The 22,446-nt window shown below is 42.2% G+C and overlaps 1 protein-coding gene across 1 annotated transcript in view; it reads left to right on the top strand.

Annotated features, from left to right (window-relative positions):
- The window catches only part of LOC106610613 (serine/threonine-protein kinase WNK4), a 136,408-nt gene extending 115,077 nt beyond the window's left edge, over window positions 1–21,331 (top strand). Inside the window, exons 13-19 of the mRNA XM_082970807.1 lie at window positions 1,125–1,179; window positions 1,375–1,518; window positions 4,343–5,394; window positions 5,749–5,845; window positions 12,289–12,973; window positions 13,158–13,461; window positions 13,997–21,331. Of these exons, the coding sequence (XP_082826933.1) occupies window positions 1,125–1,179; window positions 1,375–1,518; window positions 4,343–5,394; window positions 5,749–5,845; window positions 12,289–12,973; window positions 13,158–13,461; window positions 13,997–13,999 (2,340 nt within the window). The 3' untranslated portion in view covers window positions 14,000–21,331. The remainder of the gene's footprint in view (window positions 1–1,124; window positions 1,180–1,374; window positions 1,519–4,342; window positions 5,395–5,748; window positions 5,846–12,288; window positions 12,974–13,157; window positions 13,462–13,996) is intronic.
- Window positions 21,332–22,446: the final 1,115 nt, after the last annotated feature.

Genomic DNA, 22,446 nt, shown 5'->3' with positions numbered 1-22,446 from the left:
TAGGCCAGTTGTGTGAGAAACTCGTCATCATGCAAGCGGTCAGACAAGTGAAAATTATGGTCAGTAAAGAAAACTTTAAGCTTGTCTCTCAAATTAAAAAAAATCTGCCAATACTTTGCCCCTTGATAACCAGCGCACTTCTGTATGTTGTAAAAGCGTTACATGGTCGCTGCCCATATCATTGCATAGTGCAGAAAATACACGAGAGTTCAGGGGCCTTGCTTTAACAAAGTTAACCATTTTCACTGTAGTGTCCAAAATGTCTTTCAAGCTGTCAGGCATTCCCTTGGCAGCAAGAGCCTCTCGGTGGATGCTGCACTGTACCCAAATGGCAAGCAACTGCTTGCACGCGCGTTACCACTCCACTATGTCTCCCTGTCATGGCTTTTGCGCCATCAGTACAGATACCAACATGAGCAGCAGCTACGTTTGGCTACATACGGACCGTTAGTGGAACTGTTAGTTTGTTTCCTAATTAGGACGGGTTAAAGTTAGTTATTAGTACATATTATGGTGGTTAAAAGATTTAGACCAAAGCGAAGTAATGGGAACACCACATAGTTGTTAATGATTGTCTTAATGGGTCGTTATTCAAATGGTCCTCATCATTATAATGACCCTGCCTTAATGCAACTGACTTCTCACAACAAACCCATTGGGTTTATGTCCTATGTTTATGTTTATTAATGAAATGTTCTGGAACTTTGGCGACTACTAAGTATTTTTTAAACCTCTCGCTTTGGGCTGGATGTGTCAATGTGTAGTTCATACATGCATAATCTATGAGCAGAATTACTGTTTTACCTCAATTAGATTGAAAGCTGTGCTGCGCCATTTTTGTTACATTTTCCCCTACTTGGGCCAGCCCCCTAGCAATGTAAGTTCTAGCCAATGAGCTTCAGCCCCTGTCCATTTGAGTGACACCTAGCAAGATGCACACACAGGAGAGTGAGAGAGAGAGAAATGATGTGGTGCACATATCTGCTCATATGTGATGTAGTACGCAACTTTCAGGGACCACTTTTGGCACGTGAGCGCTAATTTCAGAACTACTGGCTAAAAAGTATTAAAAAATTACCAGACAATCTCTAACTCACTGTGTATATCTGTGTCCTCTCTCCCAGCCTAATCTTCACAGTCACATTGTGGAGTGGACACACTCTGCCTTCTCTCTACCAGGTAAGAAAACGAAACCTCAGTTCTTCTCAGTATCATCTTGTGCTGCTTGGTCTCTATTCATATTCAACCTCCCTACACCTACTGTATGTTCACTAGGGTTTGTATGGTAAATATACATGCATTTTCTTGCCACTGTGCATGTCCATCTCAATGACTGAGACTGACTTGACTGTCTGTATCTGTCTGTTCTCCCAGACTTCAGCATGGCTGACCCCAGTGTAGGCGTGCATGGTTCTCCCTTGGGTCCCACTGATGGAGGAGACTTCTTCAGCCCAGCAGACGTGACTTTACCTGCATGGAGACCTCTATTACGCTCCCAGTCTTTCCACAACGCCCCAGGTACTGTACTGTAACAGCCTACCTCTCCTCCTCCTCCCCACAGGCCCATGTGAAGAGACTTAGCATTGTTTACTGTTCACCACAGAGAGAGGACTGTTGCAGACTAAATGACACCCTATGACCTATAGGGCACGACCAAAGCCTGGTCTAAAGTAGTGCACTATTAAAGGAATAGCGTGCCATTTGGGATGCATCCTCATCTTGGCAGTGGAACACAAACCGGTCCCGACACTGTCGTAAAACCCCTCCCTCCTCAGACCACGTTCTTAGTATTGTCAGGACATTTGAATGGTCCCGACTAACTTTCCCTACACCTCAAAGCCCGGTTTTGTGCCTCAGTGGTGCCGTGCCAGCCTTGCCCCAGGGCCTCTTTGGTAATTACCTCATCTGAAGGAAGCTTGTTGCCTCTTTTCGAGAGGTGAATGCAGTCACTGTGAAGCATAAGCTTTCCCAGCCTGTTTTCTGTTTTCTAGCACACGCACACAGAAACGTACGCATACACATACAGACACACGCACACAAACAATCCCACTCCCCCTCTTTCCAAGAAAGCTCCCCCCCTCCACTGGAGGAGATGGAAGCATTTAAAGTCAATTAAAGAACACACAATGTCCCCTTCCACCCCACAAGACTTGGAGGCCATCTGAAGTATATCCCCCCTTCCTCCTTCCCCTGTTGTCTCTCTGTTCTCTGCTGGACACAGCCACAGCACAGTCTGGCTTCACAATGCCTGCTGGAACTGAGTGTTGCCCAAACTATATTTCTATCTGAATTTACATGTTAGTGGCTGGATTACCTCAGTGACTGACATGTTAGTGGCTGGATTACCTCAGTGACTGACATGTTAGTGGCTGGATTACCTCAGTGACTGGTATGTTAGTGGGTGGATTACCTCAGTGACTGGCGTGTTAGTGGCTGGATTACCTCAGTGACTGGCATGTTAGTGGGTGGATTACCTCAGTGACTGGCATGTTAGTGGCTGGATTACCTCAGTGACTGGTATGTTAGTGGGTGGATTACCTCAGTGACTTGCGTGTTAGTGGCTGGATTACCTCAGTGACTGACATGTTAGTGGCTGGATTACCTCAGTGACTGACGTGTTAGTGGCTGGATTACCTCAGTAACTGGTGTGTGAGTGGCTGGATAACCTCAGTGACTGGCGTGTTAATGGCTGGATTACCTCAGTGACTGGCGTGTTAGTGGCTGGATTACCTCAGTGACTGGCGTGTTAGTGGCTGGATTACCTCAGTGACTGGCGTGTTAGTGGCTGGATTATCTCAATGACTGGTGTGTTAGTGGGTGGATTACCTAAATGACTGGCGTGTTAATGGCTGGATTACCTCAGTGACTGATATGTTAGTGGCTGGTTTACCTCAGTGACAGGAGGCCTGTTGGTTCATAACTGTAGAGCCATTGTTGAATACAATTTAAAATCAATGGATGGGGTAGTGTAATGGCATCCACACTAATCCCTGTGCCCAGTGGGATGTTTTCAATTTCAGACTTTCATAAAATGTCAAAACTAGTCTTTCTTTGCTCCATTAAATGTCTAATCCAAAATAAATCCCTGCCTGCGTCCCAAATGGGATCCTATTCCCTACATTATACACTACTTTTGACCAAGGCACTACTTTTGGGTGCCATTTGGGATGCATACATAACTGCACATGTCCCAACCACTCTGGCTATCAGCGCCTGTTATGCAATGACAATCTCATCAAAGCTCTCTCTTAAACTGTGATTTTGTTAAGACAAAACCCTGCCATTCGCCATGGAAACCATCGCACATGAGGGATTTATGTTCTAAATGCCTGATGTCACTTGGCAGTGGGGTAGAAGGAACAATCCAAAATCTGAGGAGAGTGAGATGGAGCAAGAATAATATAATTCACTAGTCTCTGTTTGATAAGTCCGTTTCCCACTCTTTTACAACCTAAGGGGTTCTCTAGACGTTGGCATAACAGTTTGTATGAGGACACTGTAAAGAACACATTGAGGTTTTGTAAGGAGTTCTTTTTACATAAGTGGTATTTCTGAGTTAGGTAATGTTGTGTTGTTTTGTGTCTACCAATCTGTCACCACACATGAAGTTCCCTCTCAGTAAAGAAAAGTTACTTCAATTTGATAATAACTACCGTAATATCCGGACTATTGAGCGCACCTGAATATACCCACTGAATTAAAAAAATATATATATTTTGAACATAAATAAGCCGCACATGTCTATAAGCCGCATGTGCCTACCGGTACATTGAAACAAATGAACTTTACAGGCTTTAACGAAACACGGCTTGTAACAAAAATAAATAGGCTTTAACGAAACACGGCTTGTAACAAAAATAAATAGGCTTTAACGAAACACGGCAGTAAACAGTAGCCTACCAAGAAAGTCATTGCTCCAGACCAAGGTCGCGTGCAGCAGCTCTATTTCCTTTTCCAACAGCCAGATCAATCGCCTTCAACTTGAAAGCTGCATCATATGCATTTCTCCGTGTCTTTGCCGAGATGAGGGTGACAAAATGACTACCGTAATCATAATGATGGGAAGTTTGAGCGCGCTCGATTTAAACAGTAAACAAAAAAGTTGTTTGACCTTAACCCGATCGGCAATTTCATTGGTCTAATGAAAGCTTCATGCCGCCAAAAAACTGAGCACGTCACAGAATGTGTTTTTTTTTTCTTTTTTTTTTTAAAGCGGGAAAAATCCATATATTAGCTGCGTCATTGTTTAAGCCGCGAGGTTCAAAGCGTGGGAAAAAAGTAGCGGTTTATAGTCTGGAAATTACGGTAACATAAACTGTTCTGTTTTGTTTCTATCTTCCAGGTTCTCCTCACTACCAGCAGCACCACCTAGCCTCCATGTTCTCCCCAGAGCACCCTCATCCCCAGCAGCAGCACCCCCACCCCCAGCAGCACCACCCAGCCTCCATGTTCTCCCCAGAGCACCCCCAACCCCAGCAGCAGCACCCACACCCCCAGCAGCACCACCCAGCCTCCATGTTCTCCCCAGAGCACCCCCACCCCCAGCAGCACCACCCAGCCTCCATGTTCTCCCCAGAGCATCCCCATCCCAAGCAGCAGCACCCCCATCCCAAGCAGCACTACCACATGCCCCCCTTCATGAGCCACACACACTTCCCTTTCCCTTACCCAGTGAACCCCGGCTCCCCAAAACCAGCCCATTCTCCCCTCACACGGGTTGCCAGCAACCCCATGTTCCCCTCCGTTTACTCCCCAGCCTTCTCCGGGGGCCCCCACTCTGATGCCCCGAGCCCCTCAGAGTACAGCGGGGAGGGGAACCCTCTGTCTCCCTCTGCTCAACCCCAGCACTCCGACATGTGGCCTTCCCACACACAGCCCCTCTTCTCCCTGGCCAATGTGATCTCTATGGCGATGAGCATGGCCCACTCCTTCATCCCTGCCAATACCCTGGCCAACCAAGGGATGCCCTCCATAGCAGGCTTCCACCCCCAGCTAACCCACCCCCAGTCGGGCTACCCGTCCATCTACTCCCCCCACTATCAGACAGCTCCAGTGGAGGTCCCCTACCCTCAAGGTGAAGGAAAACAGCACAGTGTCTACCAGGGCGCAGACACTCCAACACAGATGCAGAGGGATGGGTCTGGGTCTGTGTACTCTCAAAACAGACACCCCAGCTGGCAGCATAACCACATATCTCCCTCTATGATGGGCTACAACACCCCTCCAAGGAACCCACAGGGGATGTCACCGCAAACTGTGTCTTCCAAACGCCTAAGCCATTTACAGAATAGTTCCCAGGGATTCTACATGGTTCCTCAGGACCAGTCTGATGTGTCCAGCTCTGCGTCGGGGTCTGACCTGTCCCCCTCGGCCCCAGACAGCCCAGAGAGCACAGTAAGTTACCAACTAGACCTTACATGACTGTCTGACCGTGACAAGTAATGTCATTCTTGCTGAATATTTTTGGTCACTGAAACATAGCTGAAATTATTTTGCAAAAGCCTACTGGAAAAAAGGAATCAACATTGTTATTTGTTGCTTTTATTATTATTATTTTTTTAGGTAAAATTGCATTGTTGGTTAAGGGCTTGTAAGTAAGCACTTCACTGTAAGGTTGACCTGCTGTATTCGGCGCATGTGACAAATAAAATTTGATTTGATTAAGAAAATGATAAAGAGAAATACCTAATGTATGGGGGGATATGTATGTTGTATGTTGATTACATGTTTCCTTCCTCTTTTCCCAAGTTATCATTGTTCACCTCAACCACACCAATGTCCAGACCAATGGTGCCTGAGATGAATGCCAGTGCTCCCAAGCCCAGAGTTTCTCCCAGTTACACAGGTAGAATTCCCCTCGCTACCTCTACTCTAGCTGTATTCTACTGTACTGGCCCTTACCTAAGCTTACTGTTGATCTGTTGATGGTAGGAGACGGGTCGGGGAGGACGCTGGCAGACCTTGTTAGCACACTAAACAAATGCAGAGTAAACATTCCAGACACACACACACACACACACACACACACACACACACACACACACACACACACACACACACACACACACACACACACACACACACACACACACACACACACACACACACACACACACACACACAACAAGGCCCTTTCTCTATTAAGCACGTGTGTTTTATGTTGTATTCTGTCTAAATAAGGCCTACCCAGCTAGCACATAACGTTCTGAGAACCATATGTTTCTTAGAGCTTGGTGAGAGCATGGTTACAAACTTCCCACAACTTTCTGGGAATGGTGCAGGATAGTTGCTTGGCTTTGGAACATTTTCAGCACATTTAAGGAACTTGACAAAAAAACATTATTTTCTTGGTATTTCATTACTTTAACAGAACATTTCCTAAAAGTTCAAACATGGTTACATTTAATAAAAATGTTGGTAATGTAGGAATGTTCTCCAACTGGTTTGATATTGGGAATGTTCTCAAATAGTTCAGAAAACGTTGAGAAACAACGTTCTTCTGTGGGAATTTCAGTACTTTAGCATAACGTTTCCTCATGGTTCTATTTAAAGGCATGTTCTCAGAACGTTCAAAAACTTTCCAGTAAAGTTCAGAGGTTATTATAGTAAATTAAAACTGAAACTAAAACAAAAACAAAAACTAATCAAAAAAACGATTTAGTAAACTGCAATAAAATAATTAAGAAACACGTTTGAGAAACTAAAACTATACTAAAACTATTAACTATGGTAAATTATTTTCAGTGTTAGTTTTTTCTCTTCTAAACTTTGGGAAAAAAAGATGCATCATGCTGCACAAAAGAAAATATTTTAAAAATAAGCTTTATTTAACTCGGCAAGTCCGTTAAGAACATATTCTTATTTACAATGAAGGCCTAACCCGGACAACGCTGGGCCAATTTTGCGCCACCCCTATTGGACTCCCGATCACAGCAGGTTGTGATACAGCCCGGGATCGAACCCGGGTCTGTAGTGACGCCTCTAGCACTGCGATCCATAGCCCGGCCCAGTGCACTTAGTCAAACTTCCTCATTGTCCCAGCATTCACATCTCATCCGTACAAGTACCTTGCCTGTGACAGCATGGGCAGTGCCATTGAGGCTAACATTGGTGATTTACCTCCACCTGCAGTGCTGGAGTCTTAAACCAAATCGTGTGTGCCATTCATTTAGTGTGGTCACTAGATGTCGGTAATATAGCTCAAAGCCATTTACTAACTATAGGCAATCCAATTTGAAGAAGAAGACAATGCTCTGATCCTTGGCTGATTACTCCGGAATCCCCACCCAGTTGACTACTTTAAAATGGTGGAAGCCATTTTAAATGATCTCTAATGATCTCTATTCATTTCTTTGGAACAGGGAAGCACGTCGCTACCTTATCCAGTGACACCACGGCCCTGTCTGTTTGTTTCCCTAGCGTCAACATCCCCATCCCATACATTTTTACAGATAACCTCAAAATGAAGTCTGAAATGTCTTGAGTCAATAAGTATTCAACGCTTTTGTTATGGCAAGCCTAAATAAGTTCAAGAGTAAAAATGTGCTTAGCAAGTCACATAATAAGTTGCATGGACAATAATAGTGTTTAACATGTTTTTTGAATGACTACCTCATCTCTGTACCCCACACATACAATTATCTGTAAGCTCCCTCAGTCGGGCAGTGAATTTCAACCACAAAGACCAGGGAGGTTTTCAAATGCCTCGCAAAGAGCACCACCTATTGGTGGATGGGTAAAAATAAAAAAAAGCAGACATTGAATATATCTTTGAGCATGGTGTGGTTATTAATTACACTTTGGATGCTGTATCAATACACCCAGTCACTACAAAGATACAGGCGTCCTTCCTAATTTAGTTGCCGGAGAGGAAGAAAACCACTCAGAGATTTCACCATGGTGACTTTAAAACAGTTACAGAGTTTAACAGTTGTGATAGGAGAAAACTGAGGATAGATCAACAAAATAGTCGTTACTCCACAATACTAACCTAAATGACGGAGTGAAAAGAAGGAAGCCTGTACAAAAAAAAGAAAAAATAACATGCATCCTGTTTACAACAAGGCACTAAATGAATACAGCAAAAGACGTGGCAAAGCAATTCAAAGCAACTTTAGTCCTGAACATAAAGTGTTATATTTGGGGCAAGTACAATACAACACATTACTGAGTACCACTCTCCATATTTTCAAGCATAGTGGTGGCTGCATCATGTTATGGGTATGCTTGTAATTGTTAAGGGACTGGGGAGTATTTCAGGGTAAAACAAAATCAATGGAATGGAGCTAAGCACAGGCAAAATCCTAGAGGAAAATCTGGCTCAGTCTACTTTCCACCAGACACTGGGAGATTAATTCACCCTTAAGCAGGACAATAACCTAAAACACAAGGCCAAATCTACACTGGAGTTGCTTACCAAGAAGACAGTGAATGTTCCTGAGGGGCCAAGTTATAGTTTTTACATAAATCAAAAGCAAGGTCTGAAAATGGTATTGTGTGTAGAATCCATTTTGAATTCAGGCTGTAACACATAAAAATGGAATAAGCCAAAGGGAATACGAATATGAATACTTTCTGAAGGCACTGTAAAGTGGTAGCTATCTAGCTAGCGAGATGGAGAATGCAGAGGTTATTTTTAATTAGTGCATTTCACAAGTGGCTAGTTTGCATCATTTACAGTACATTCACTAAAACCACTGCAAGGGATTTGCCTGATGCTCTGAGATGTCTGCTTACGTGCTTCAGATAAAGAATGGACTCTTGAGTGTTAAGGCTGAAGCAATAGACTGCAGATGAAAGTCGAGGAGTGAAGTCGGGGAGGTGCATCTGCAACAGCCAAAAGTTGTGGTTTTCCAAAGGCACAGCTCAGTGCAACATGGCAGTGTTGCTGTCGTTTATACCCGGTTTTTTTTGTAATGTCGAAATAAACATTTATCGCACATTCAAACTGTAAATACATTGTCCTATTTTTTTATATTGTACACTGTACTATCAATTGGTTATTGAGAGCCTCACATTCATTTGTCCACTGTATACATGAAAATCGCAAATTTGGTTCCTGTTTCAGTCACATCTTTGGTCATGTTCGTGTGAGGCAAACAAAAACATCTTAATGATTGGTTGACAAAAGAGCCTCCCACAATGCAGGCAGTGGCTGTAGGCTGAAGATGGTGAAGAGCAACTGAAGAAACTTGCAGTCTTTGATCACATATTTTTTTGTAAAGTTAATGCCATTGTCATGTAGGCGCAGGCGGCCAATTTATATCCCCATAATGCAACACATTAGGCGGTAACCAAGGCGGTAACCAATGATGATTTTTCAGGCTTGGCCTACCTACCCAAACTTGGGAGAGTTTTCTGTCTGAAGAATACCCTTCCCGGATTTGTTTTCTTTCTAAATGTCCAAGAGAATCCTTTAGGTCTGTGATTTCAGAGACTACTAGCTAGCCTAACACTTGCTAACACTAGCTATCACTAGCTGACACTAGCCTATTACTAGCTATCACTAGCCTATTACTAGCTAATTACAAGCTAACACTAGCCTATCACTAGCTAACACGAGCCTATTTCAAGCTAACACTATCTAACACTAGCCTATTACAAGCTAACACTAGCTAACACTAGCCTATTACTAGCTAACACTAGCATATCACTAGCTAACACCAGCCTATCACTAGCTAACACCAGCCTATCACTAGCTAACATCAGCCTATCACTAGCTAACACCAGCCTATCACTAGCTAACACCAGCCTATAACTAGCTAACACTGGTCTATCACTAGCTAACACTGGTCTATCACTAGGTAACAGAATAAATAACACATACATGGCTGCTAGCCCCCCAGGCATAGGCTACTTTGTCCTTGACACTAAAACAGAAACTAAATAACATAAAAATGAAATAGAAATGTTTTTATCAAACTAAAATGGAATAAAAACGAAAACTAACTGAAACTAAACTACATTTAAAATAAAAATGGAAAAAACGAATAGAAATAAAAATATATATATAAAAACACAAAACTATAATAACCTTGGTTCAGAGAACATTCTAAGAATGTTATTTAAAAACATATACATTCCATTCTCAGCAGCAACAAAACTCTCTCTATCCTCTATCTTGTTAAGTGTGTTCAGGTGTGTTGGCCACACCCACTAATTGGCCACACCTGATCTTAATGAGTGCTTGTTTCCTTTGAAATGGGGTCTGTTTGAATAGACTAAAATTAATAGCTTTGTTTGCGTAAAAAAACATGGCATGGCTAGCTCCATCCTGGTTGATAGAGGACAGAAGATTATATGTTTGAATCATTTGAATCATTATTTGAGTAAAGTCATACCATTTATAAATGAAGACAGATCATTAGTTTGTTCGATATGGTGGGATCTTTTTGTGTCGGTAAAATCTATTATGCGCGAATTGACTGTGGAAACACCTTTATGCGCAAATATTTAGATATTAACCATCATATCGAAGTTAACTACGTGATGATATGGTGTGTGTGTGTGGTCCACCCACAATGACTCGGAAAACCATGATGTTTATTAGGCTACAGATTAAATCAATTGTGATTAACATCACAAAGTGGTGAAAGTGCAATGTGATGAGTTTGATGCTTCTTTCCAATATAAATCGAAGGTCTTATTCTGGTTACATGATGATCGATGCTTGGCTGCCGTTTGACAAAATAAAATATTATCGCTCTTTTGGCCATAATAATCTCATGTAGGCTATATCCGCACTGTATCTGCAAGCTGTAGGCTAGAGCGCATGTGACAATATTATATATCGCCACATTTTTTGTGTCAAAACAATCAGTAGAGTTGAAAATGCGATGGAATCCCATTTAACTGGAATTTTTTATTCGGTACATGGGAATTTAACCGCAAAAGTTATTATGTGGACTATGTTATCACGCACATACTTTAATCTGCAGTCAATTTGATGGAAAACATCTCTGGTGGGAAAATGCACATATTTTATTTATGCAGATTTTAGAATATTCACATGAAAATCTGATGCGAATTGGATGGAATCCTAGCTACTGATGCTGTGTCACAATAAAAAAGAAATGTGCTTGAAGTTCAAAAAAGTTAACCCAAAATAAGCTAGCAATATTATTAAGTGTTATTGAAACATTCAGTTAAAGTTTGAAGGAGGTTATTTTTTTTTAAAACTCTAAATAACCTATATTTTCCATTCTCAGAGCATTAATAAAACCTCCAGGAAAACTTTCAAGGAACCAGAGAGTAAACCATTCTCAGAATTGCCCTGCAATCTAAAAATAAGCCTTCCCAGAACAGGCAAAATTTTCACTTCTGTTATAGGAACGTTTAGAAAACAGTTTTACCGGTCAGGAAACGTATGACTTCGTTACTACAACCAATGTGAAACCAAAAACATACGTACCCGCAACTTCCAAGGAACCAAATGTGCTAGCTGGGTAATGACTGTGTTTGGGCCAATTTGCCCTTCCCGTTGTTTCCTGTTCTGTTTAATCCTGCCCACATCGGTGTTTGGTGACAACATCACCTATTAGCACTAGCAGAGCCTCGGGATCATTGAATAAGGGACCAATACGTAGGTGTGATTATAGCCCTGCCTACCAGTATTGACCTATTAGAAGATTTGTCCAGCAGAACTGACCAATTAGATGGCTTCCACACTCGTTACAGGTCTCTCCTCCCATTTCCTACACCGCCACTCCGCCCTGCTCCGGTCCCCGAGCGACCCAACCCATCAAGGCCCACCCCGCTCAATAGACAGACAGAACAGGCTCTGTTTGAGAAGTCCCAGGGCCGCATTCAGCAGAGAAAAGCTGTTTCCAAGCCAGTAGAGTGACACCTAGTTCCACACCTCAGCTAACTTTGATTCCTTCCCACTTCTTACACCACTGCCAGATGTTGGCAGTAGATATGGCAGTTGGATTGGTTTTCTGACAGAAAGTTATGAAACTAAGGCCAGGGTTCTATCCGATCAACGGTAGAGCCACGTAACTGCATGCTTGATATTTAAAGGAAATTTCAAATTGAGTTGACATATGCAGCGTGTACCATGAATGCTCCGCGAATGCAGAAACATTGCCTTTAAACGGCGCATAGCCCGAAAAGGGGCAATCGGATTGAATCCCGGCCTAAAGCATTGTAATCAATTTGAGTGTACATGAGTCAATATCAGTGGAATATAATATCAACTACTGGAACAGAATGTAAACACAAACAGCAGATTGTGAAAATGAATTATTATCACTGTATTGATATTGTTCATAAACACCCTTCTCCCCACAGATCCCCCGCCTCCTGCTGTCACAGTGGGCCGTTTCCAGGTCTCCCCTAGCATGGAGATCCCTGTGACTGCTGAACCAGGTGGACAGGGCTCTAACCCCGTCAGGCCCATGTCAGTGGGCAGCACTACCACCTCCAAGAGCAGCACAGAGGAGCAGGAGCAGTGGGAGTCAGAGACCAGCCTGAACACCTCCCTCACTCTTTCCCCCTCACACCAACACCTCACTATGGGGGAGGACCGGGAGGTCCAAGTAGAGTGGGCCGGGACCAAGGAGCAGCAGCAGGAAGAGGAGGAGGAAGAACAGGGGGAAGATGAGGAGGAGCAGAAGAAGGAAGAAGAGGGGGAAGAAGATGAGGAAGAAGTTGGGGAAGAAGATGAGGAGCAGGAGGGGGAGAAGGAAGAAGATGAGGAGCAGGAGGAAAAGGAAGAGCAGCAGACAGTGAGGAGGAGGAGGAGGAGGAGAATGTGCAGCCTCAGTCTGATGGGTATGTCTGCAGACAGCGGCCTTTCCGTTATAGCGGTGGACTCAGAGGGTCGTGGCCTGTGGGAGGGAGGGGCAGGGAGCCCCACCTACAACTCCGCCCTAAACCACATGTGGCTGAGCTACAGCCGTAACTTCAGATACCTGAGCAGTGACGACTCAGAGAGTGAGGACATGTGGGAGGAGCTGCAGGAGATGAGGGAGAAGTGAGTGTTTCACCTTCAGCATCTCTTCAGTCATTCACCCATTTTGGGTTTTAATCGAAGTTTGATTACTTTGAACTCAACTTGACTCTCAACTATTCCAAAGCACTTACACATATCCTCCTCAGAGTCCTAAACTGTTTATCTTTATCCCGCTCTCTCATTCTCTCTCTCTCCCTCCTGTCAGACACTTGGCAGAGGTGCAGAGTCTCCAGGCCACCCAGAAGAGGGAGATTGAAGAGCTGTATGAGAGGATGGGGAAGGTTCCCCCTGCGGGGATTGTCTCTCCTGCCGCCATGCTGTCAAGTCGCCAGCGCCGCCTCTCTAAGGAAAGGAGTTACCTCTCCTCCCGCAGAAACAGTCTGCAGCGCCTGGACATGCTCCCCCTCCAAGGTATCATTAGGAGGAACTCTCTGGGTGGCAGCAGCAGTAGCAGCTCTCTGGAGAAGCCCTCTAAAGGGGTGACTTTTGCATCTGACGTCAGTAGAATGGTGGGTTTACACATTGTCCTTACAGGGGCCGGGTCTGAATACTTCTACTTGCGTTCTAAATAGTAGGATGATTGGGAATGCGAAAATAAAACGTTTTATAGTGTGTGGGAAGAAAAAAAAGAATCGCTGCCAGCTACTGAGGAATAGAATCATCTTTTCAGACCAGCGTGTGTTTGACAACAGCTGATAATCAGATAAGGGGAGAAGCTATACCAAAATGAACAAATGGCGGGAAACAACGCAATTGCGCATTAGCTGACACACTCTCGGTATGTTGACATTTGTTGCTTACTGCATATGTTTTTATTAAATACTACATTCTAAATAGTATATGTGATTAGTACACAGTATGCAGTTTTAGTAAGTAGTAGGCAAGCCAGATTTCAGACACGGCTACTGTATTGAGTATGTGTTGTATTCATCCTGCTGTCCAAAATCTGAGTTTATCTAGAAGACAGGAGGTGAACAATTCTCCACTATATCTGAATACTCTACACATCTAATCATTGCATCTCCTTGTCTCCTCTCTCACCAGTAAGAATCTCAAGCCATGCTTGCTGTAGAATAAGTCCGGACTACCTCATCTGAAGAGTGACTGCAGTGATCATATCCATCTTGCTGGAGGAAGGAAGTGACATCACGTCTAAACCCTTTATCTGGCCCCCCACTGGAGGAGAGAGTAACCTAGGCCCCCCAGAAACCAGGAAGCTTCTCTGCTGAGCCAATGGTCACAGGGTTAATCAAAGGTCACGGGTTCATCAGAGATCACAGGGTTCATCATAGGTCACTGAGCCCTCTGCTATGAAGGGACAACGGAACCTCTGTCATCTGCTGTCAGTCACCCCAGAGAGAAGCCCTGCCAGTACAATGGTTCAGTAGGATGCCACCAGAACAGTGTGAGTATAAAATGAGTGTAAACGGCTCACAACAGTACCAGCCCAAGTAGTGCTATATCCTTCCTCATACTATGCTATGCTGAACATGTGTGATAGTTGTACATACAGTAGAGCCTTAGTGATCAGCTATAATCCTGCCTTGTAGACACAAAGCAGTAAGGGTTGTTCGAGCAACAATATTGGGATCATGGGATCAAGTCCGGGGCAGTGGATCAATATTTTCCTGCTTATCTGACTGTCGCAGACAGTTTTTATTGGGACTGTTTCAGATTATTCACATTTTTATTTGCACATTTGACTGTCTGTTTGCAATCTGTTGATGTTGATGCTGACTGTAAGCGCACTACTGCCCTCTAGAGTGACTATGGAAATCCAGATATGTTGTTGTACTTCTGCTGGTTTTCTAATGTGCAACAGCATTATGAAGGACAACTGTTGTCGACATGTAGAAGGATGTGAACATTGTTTTCTAACGTTAGGCAGTATCTTATATACATGATAGTGAGCATTTATCAATACAATTCAACACTATAGACCAGTAGTTTTCTATTGCTGAATACAACCTAGTGGTAGCACTATAACACTGAGATTGCGGTGTCAGTCTTTCCGTAGGAAGCTAGACAACACAGCTCTATACATGAGGAATACCCAAGACAAACTAACTACTTACTCCTTTAAAAAAAAAAAAAAGTCCAGTGAAAGTATTGCCAAATCAGCCACGTTGATAAAAAATGTAAACTAGTTATGGTTGATGATTGTTACGAATCTCTCTTGACTTTTTCACTGAGATTATATTTTCTACAAAAAGAATCCAATATACAGATATAGGTGTAGACTAATGGGTCTCACCATGATTGTAAATATGAAATAATGCATTTATAAATTACGTTTGCAAATGAACCAAAGACATTTTGGCAACCTACATTTCTTGCACATACACGGAGTGTATAAAACATTATGAACACCTGCTCTTTCCATTAGACTGACCAGGTGAATTCACAATTTATTTCCAAATAATGTAATATATTTTTTACTTTCTTATATATAAAAATGTATTCTAGGCACACCGGTTCTAGGCACACCGGTTTGAGTGTGTCAAGAACTGCAACTCTGCTGGGATTTTCACACTCAACAGTTTCCTGTGTGTATCAAGAATTATCCACCACCCAAAGGACATCCAGCCAACTTGACACAACTGTGGGAAGCATTGGAGTCAACTTGGGCCAGCATCCCTGTGGAACGATTTCGACACCTTGTAAAGTCCATGCCCCAACTAATTGAAGCTGTTCTGAGGGCAAAGGTGGTGAAACTCAATAATAGGAAGGTTTAGGGCTGTCTCCGACAAAAAAAACTAAATCTTGGTCGACTGGGTCCTTTTTTCTTTTGACCAATTAGACAAAATGTTAAAACGTGTATTTTTCCATACAGACTGAGCTTATCTGATGCAGTAAGTACTTAGTTTAATTAAACAATGAATATACACAAATGACTCAAGAATGAGCCAGAGATCAATATATCCTAACCAGAAGAAAAATACCTGTTCCCGACCCTCTTTCTCCCGCTGATGCTGGCCTTCGCTGATTCTTCCGTTATCCTCCTAAAGTTGCCGGTAATAGGCTACACCATGGGCCGGCAACCTTTTATATTTGCAGTGTCAATTTATCTTACCATTTCTACCGATCTGGGTGTCAGTTATGATTTTCATATGCACATTTTAGTGGAACAGTTTAATTTAATTTATAATAGTCTTTGTATCTCAAAATAATTGTCATGTGGTTAATCTAAATTATATCTACATATGAATGAAAATGATACACATCTAAAAGTAACTTCTATTGCCATTGGCAACTATGTAAAAATAGCCTTCATAAACCAACAAATAAAAACATTGCAGCCTGCAGGTAGAATCTATCCTGATAAAAAAAACATCCTTTAAATCACATTGGCTACCCATGGCCTGTCTGCAAGGAACTTGAAACATTGTATCAACTATTAACTTGGGTACAGCCTGAAGCTTGAGCTAGCAAACTTGCAACATGGTATAAAACATTCTGGGGCCTCAGAGTTCCCCACACCAGTGTAATCATCTATTTTGTGACGTTTCCACTGGATCAGAGCATGACATGTTTCCCTTTCATGCCAAGTGGATATCGAAAAGGAAAGCACTGGAGATATTTTTCAAATACATTGACGTTCTGAAAAGAGACTTGCTCAGCTCCAGAGCTCATTACTTAAGACAATTAGAAATACTATCAGACATCCCCCAAATGGGCACATTTATTGGCCTGCATTTGCACGCAGGCCAGGTAGCCTAGGCCTATATACTTCTAGGCCTATATGCGTAATTAGGTGCACGTCCTTACTCAACATTGACAGGAGCGCTCCAAAGAAAAGACAATTAATACAATGACAAAACTCGTAAATTGATTGAAATAAACCAAAACTTGTTCCTCACAAGTGTAGCATAGGTTGTGAGCTCTGCACACAACATGTCCACTCCGACAATGAGAACAGCAAAATACTGGTATAATAATATAATGACTGCATTAACAGAAATGACCCTAACCAAACAAACATTGTAGATTAGAAATGATGGGGATTAATGGTAAATATAGCCTATTACTGGTGATATACACTACCGGTCAAAAGTTTTAGAACACCTACTCATTCAAGGGTTTTTATTTATTTGTACTATGTTCTACATTGTTGAATAATAGTGAAGACAGCAAAACTATGAAATAACACATATGGAATCATGTATTAACCAAAAAAAGTGTGAAACATCAAAATAGCCACCCTTTGCCTTGATGACAGATTTGCACACTCTCGGCATTCTCTCAACCAGCTTCACCTGGAATGCTTTCCCAACAGTCTTGAAGGAGTTCCCACATATGCTGAGCACTTGTTGGCTGCTTTTCCTTCACTCTGCGGTCCGACTCATCTCAAACCATCTCAATTTGGTTGAGGTCGGGGGATTGTGGAGGCCAGGTCATCTAATGCAGTACTCCAGCCCTCTCCTTCTTGGTCAAACAGCCCTTACACAGCCTGGAGGTGTGTTGGGTCATTGTCCTGTTGAAAAACAAAATGATAGTCCCACTAAGCTCAAACCAGATGGGATGGCATAATCGCTGCAGAATGCTGTGGTAGCCATGCTGGTTAAGCGTGCCTTGAATTCTAAATAAATCACAGACAGTGTCACCAGCAAAGCACCCCCACAACATAACACCACCTCCTCCTCTATGCTTTACGGTGGGAAATACATATGCTGAGATCATCCGTTCACCCACATTGCATCTCACAAAGACACGGCGGTTGGAACCAAAAATCTCCAATTTGGACTCCAGACCAAAGGACTAATTTCCACCGGTCTAATGTCCCATGCTTGTGTTTCTTGGCCCATGCAAGTCTTTTCTTATTATTGGTGTCCTTTAGTAGTGTTTATTTTGCAGCAATTCGACCATGAAGGCCTGATTCAGTCTCCTCTGAACAGTTGATGTTAAGATGTGTCTTACTTGAACTCTGTGAAGCATTGAATTTGGGCTGCAATTTCTAAAGCTGGTAACTCTAATGAACTAATCCTCTTCAGCAGAGGTAACTCTGGGTCTTCCATTCCTGTGGCGGTCCTCATGAGAGCCATTTTCATCATAGCGCTTGATGGTTTTTGCGATTGCACATGAGGAAACTTTCAAAGTTCTTGAAATGTTCTGTATTGACTGACCTTCATGTCTTCAAGTAATGATGGACTGTTGTTTCTCTTTGCTTATTTGACTGTTGTTTCTCTTTGCTTATCTTGCCATAATATGGACATTGTATTTTACCAAATAGGGCTATCTTCTGTATACCACCCCTACCTTGTCACAACACAACTGATTGGCTCAAACGCATTAAGAAGGAAAGACATTCCACAAATGAACTTTTATCAAGGCACACCTGTTCATTTAAACATGATGATTAGGTGATTACCCAGGTGATTACCTCATGAATCTGTTTGAGAGAATGCTAAGAGTGTGCAAAGTTGTCATCAAGGCAAAGGGTGGCTATTTGAAGAATCTCAAATATAAAATATATTTTCATTTGTTTAACACTTGTTTTGGTTACTACATGATTCCATGTGTTATTTCATAGTTTTGATGTCTTCACTATTATTCTACAATGTAGGAAATAGTAAAAATAAAGAAAAACCCTTGAATGAGTAGGTGTTCTAAAACTTTTGACCGGTAGTGTATGTAACAGGGAACTGATCATAGACACTAACAATCAAAGGGCAAACAGTTGACACAATGAAGTTATGAAACAATGAGAGACGTGCCTTCTGCATCTTAGCCACACGCTCCTTCTTGGACCACAGCCTCCTCAATGAATTAGTCCACTGAGACATGCGCAAATCAGACAAGAAATAATCATCTTGGCCAACCAACAGCCTATGGACCAAACAATCGACCAGTAGACTAAATGGGCTCAGTCCTAAAGGTGTTCCTAATGTTTTGTACACAACATTGAACAATGATAAAACATTGCTGCAATGTGTAATAAACAATAAAACAACTCTGCACTTTAGTAACTTCTACTTTAGTAGTCACTAATTTCATACTTTTTGTAAATGAAGTAGCTTATTTATATGCACAGGTAGGGAGGGGAGAAAATGACTGCATAACAAATGGATCGAACTGTGAGCCCTTAGCCATTGCCTTAAATACGCACACTGAATTCTATTTTTATTTTATTTAACTAGGCAAGTCAGTTAAGAACAAATTCTTATTTACAATGACGACCAACCCCGGCCAAACCCTAACCCGGATGACACTGGGCCAATTGTGTGCCACCCCATGGGACTCCCAATCACGGCCGGTTGTGATACAGTCTGGAATTGAACCAGGGTCTGTAGTGACACCTCTAGCCCAGATGCACTGCCTTAGACCGCTGCGCCACTCAGGATGATACTCACCTAAGATTTCCACAAATGTATATATTTAAAGAAAATGTGATTACAATGCTAATATTTTAATAAATGTGTATGATTGTATTGCTTTGATATGCAAAGCTGCTGTCCTGCCATGCTCAAATCTGTGCCTTCCCCTTGCAATGTCTTATTTAATATTTTTACTCTGTAGGTTTGGTGGCTACAGCATACTCTGTAAATCATATTTTGACATAATAGTTGGAATTATGATAGCGTTCCTCTCTGCTTCAGTACTATTGTGCCAATATTAGTGTACAATTAAAGTCGGAAGTTTACATACACTTAGGTTGGAGTCATTAAAACTCGTTTTTCAACCACTCTACACATTTCTTGTTAGCAAACTAGTTTTGGCAAGTGGGTTAGGACATCTACTTTGTGTATGACACAAGTAATTTTTCCAACAATTGTTTACAGACAGATTATTTCACTTATAATTCACTATATCACAATTCCAGTGGGTCAGAAGATAAAATACACTAAGTTGACTGTGCCTTTAAACAGCTTGGAAAATTCCAGAAGATGATGTCATGGCATTAGAAGGTTCTGACAGGCTAATTGACATAATTTGAGTCAATTGGAGGTGTACCTGTGGATGTATTTCAAGGCCTACCTTCAAACTCAGTGCCTCTTTGCTTGACATCATGGGAAAAATCAAAAGAAATCAGCCAAGACCTCAGAAAAAAAATTGTAGACCTCCACAAGTCTGGTTCATCCTTGGGAGCAATTTCCAAGCGCCTGAAGGTACCACGTTCATCTGTACAAACAATAGTATGCAAGTATAAACACCATGGGACCACACAGCCGTCATACCGCCCAGGAAGGAGACGCGTTCTGTCTCCTAGAGATGAACGTACTTTGGTGCGAAAAGTGCAAATCAATCACAGAACAGCAAATGACCTTGTGAAGATGCTGGAGGAAACAGGTACAAAAATATCTATATCCACAGTAAAGCGAGTCCTATATCGACATAACCTGAAAGGCCGCTCAGCAAGGAAGAAGCCACTGCTCAAAAACCGGCATAAAAAAGCCAGACTACGGTTTGTAACTGTACATGGGGACAAAGATTGTACTTTTTGTAGAAATGTCCTCTGGTCTGATGAAACAAAAATAGAACCGTTTGGCCATAATGAACATTGTTATGTTTGGAAGAAAAAGGGGGAGGCTTGCAAGCCGAAGAACACCAGCCCAACCGTGAAGCACAGGGGTGGCAGCATCATGTTGTGGGGGTGCTTTGCTGCAGGAGGGACTGGTGCACTTCACAAAATAGATGGCTTCATGAGGAAGGAACATTATGTGGATATATTGAAGCAACATCTCAATACGTCAGTCAGGAAGTTAAAGCGTGGTCGCAAATGGGTCTTCCAAATGGACAATGACCCCAAACATACTGCCAAAGTTGTGGCAAAATGGCTTAAGGACAACACAGTCAAGGTATTGGAGTGGCCATCACAAAGCCCTGACCTCAATCCTATAGAACATTTGTGGGCAGAACTGAAAGTGTGCTAGCAAGGAGGCCTATAAACCTGACTGTTACACCAGCTCTGTCAGGAGGAATGGGCCAAAATTCACCCAACTTATTCTGGGAAGCTTGTGGAAGGCTACCCGAAACGTTTGACCCAAGTTAAACAATTTAAAGGCAATGCTACCAAATACTAATTGAGTGTATGTAAACTTCTGACCCACTGGGAATGTGATGAAAGATATAAAAGCTGAAATAAATCATTCTTTCTACTATTATTCTGACATTTCACATTCTTAAAATAAAGTGGTGATCCTAACTGACCTAAGATAGGACATTTTGTCTAGGATTAAATGTCAGGAATTGTGACAAACTGAGTTTAAATGTATTTGGCTAAGGTGTATGTAAACCTCCGACTTCAACTGTATGTCTGACATTTAGCCTATGAAACATTCCACTGACCTTACATGAAGATGTAATTTGTGTTGTAAAAAAACGACATAATACAATTTTTACAACTCCGTCCTTTATCAACATAAATATATTTCAATCTGATTGTGTTTCTTTGTCTCAGTTCAGTAGTTCCAATTCAAATCCCACACATTTCAAGGCCACTGTAGAATTAACATTATTGATTGGAGGTTGAATTAGTTCTATAGACAGTTTTGGGAGACATATGGCGCTGAATGGGGCAGTACCAATAATTCTATACAAGTGACTGACTACTTATTGGGAGAAAAGGAAGAATAGGGTCCTGTTCATGTTTTTTTTTTAAGTGACCGTTTCTTACAAAAGTCTACAACAACTACAAGTAGTCCATTTTCTTCCATTTAGTAAACACCACCCAGGTATCCTGAATTGGTAGGGCAATCGGGAGCAGTAGATCTTTCCTCCTATTGACAAGCATGTTTAATCACAATGAAAACGCTTAACTCAGCAGCAATTTTACATAACCTACAGATCCTGGGCAAAACATGTCCGATGCTGCCTCTTTGAAAGTTGACAATGGCTAGCAGTGGAATAAGGTGTAGCGTCAGCATTAGTATTTTCGTCCCTTCCAGTGCAGTAGATAGGATACGTGGCACACCACACAGTCCATCTGAGCTAAGTTCTGATTGCCATGTCAGTTGGTGCCTGTCTTTGCCCCTCTCATCTTGGCCTCCTCATCCAGCTCATCCATGATCTTCTCCTGTTTCACTGAGTAAAACGTGTAGGCATCTAGGAGAAGCAAAGTTAAGGCAAATGTGCAGATTGAGGCAAGGGATGTGCTGACTGAAAAGCGATCTACAGTCGACCTTAGTTACTGTACATACACACAAAGATGAATGTTTTTAACATCAACATACATTTATGGCAGACACGTTTTACACTCATCACCAGCTTTCACTGTAGCAGCCTACAATAAAGTGACAAGCTGAGAGACCTATTTAGGTATCTAGTTAGCCAATTAGTAAACCAGAAACTGGGCATTCAGGAGAAGCTTAATATGGCGATTCGATTTGAAAGGAAAATCGCTATATTCAACGACTCCTGTAAACCCAAATTCTGGTTTTAAGGCCAATTAACTAACTCACTTGCTACAGTACAATGCAAACACTTCATGGTGCGCTTCACCGTTTCAACGTGCATGTCATTTCATTTCTACAATGACTTGCAGCTTCAAGGACCTA

This window comes from Salmo salar, chromosome 01 (genome assembly GCF_965601325.2).
Source record: "Salmo salar chromosome 01, fSalSal1, whole genome shotgun sequence".
Taxonomy (NCBI): domain Eukaryota; kingdom Metazoa; phylum Chordata; class Actinopteri; order Salmoniformes; family Salmonidae; genus Salmo; species Salmo salar.
This window is presented reverse-complemented; position numbering and strand designations above follow the sequence as displayed.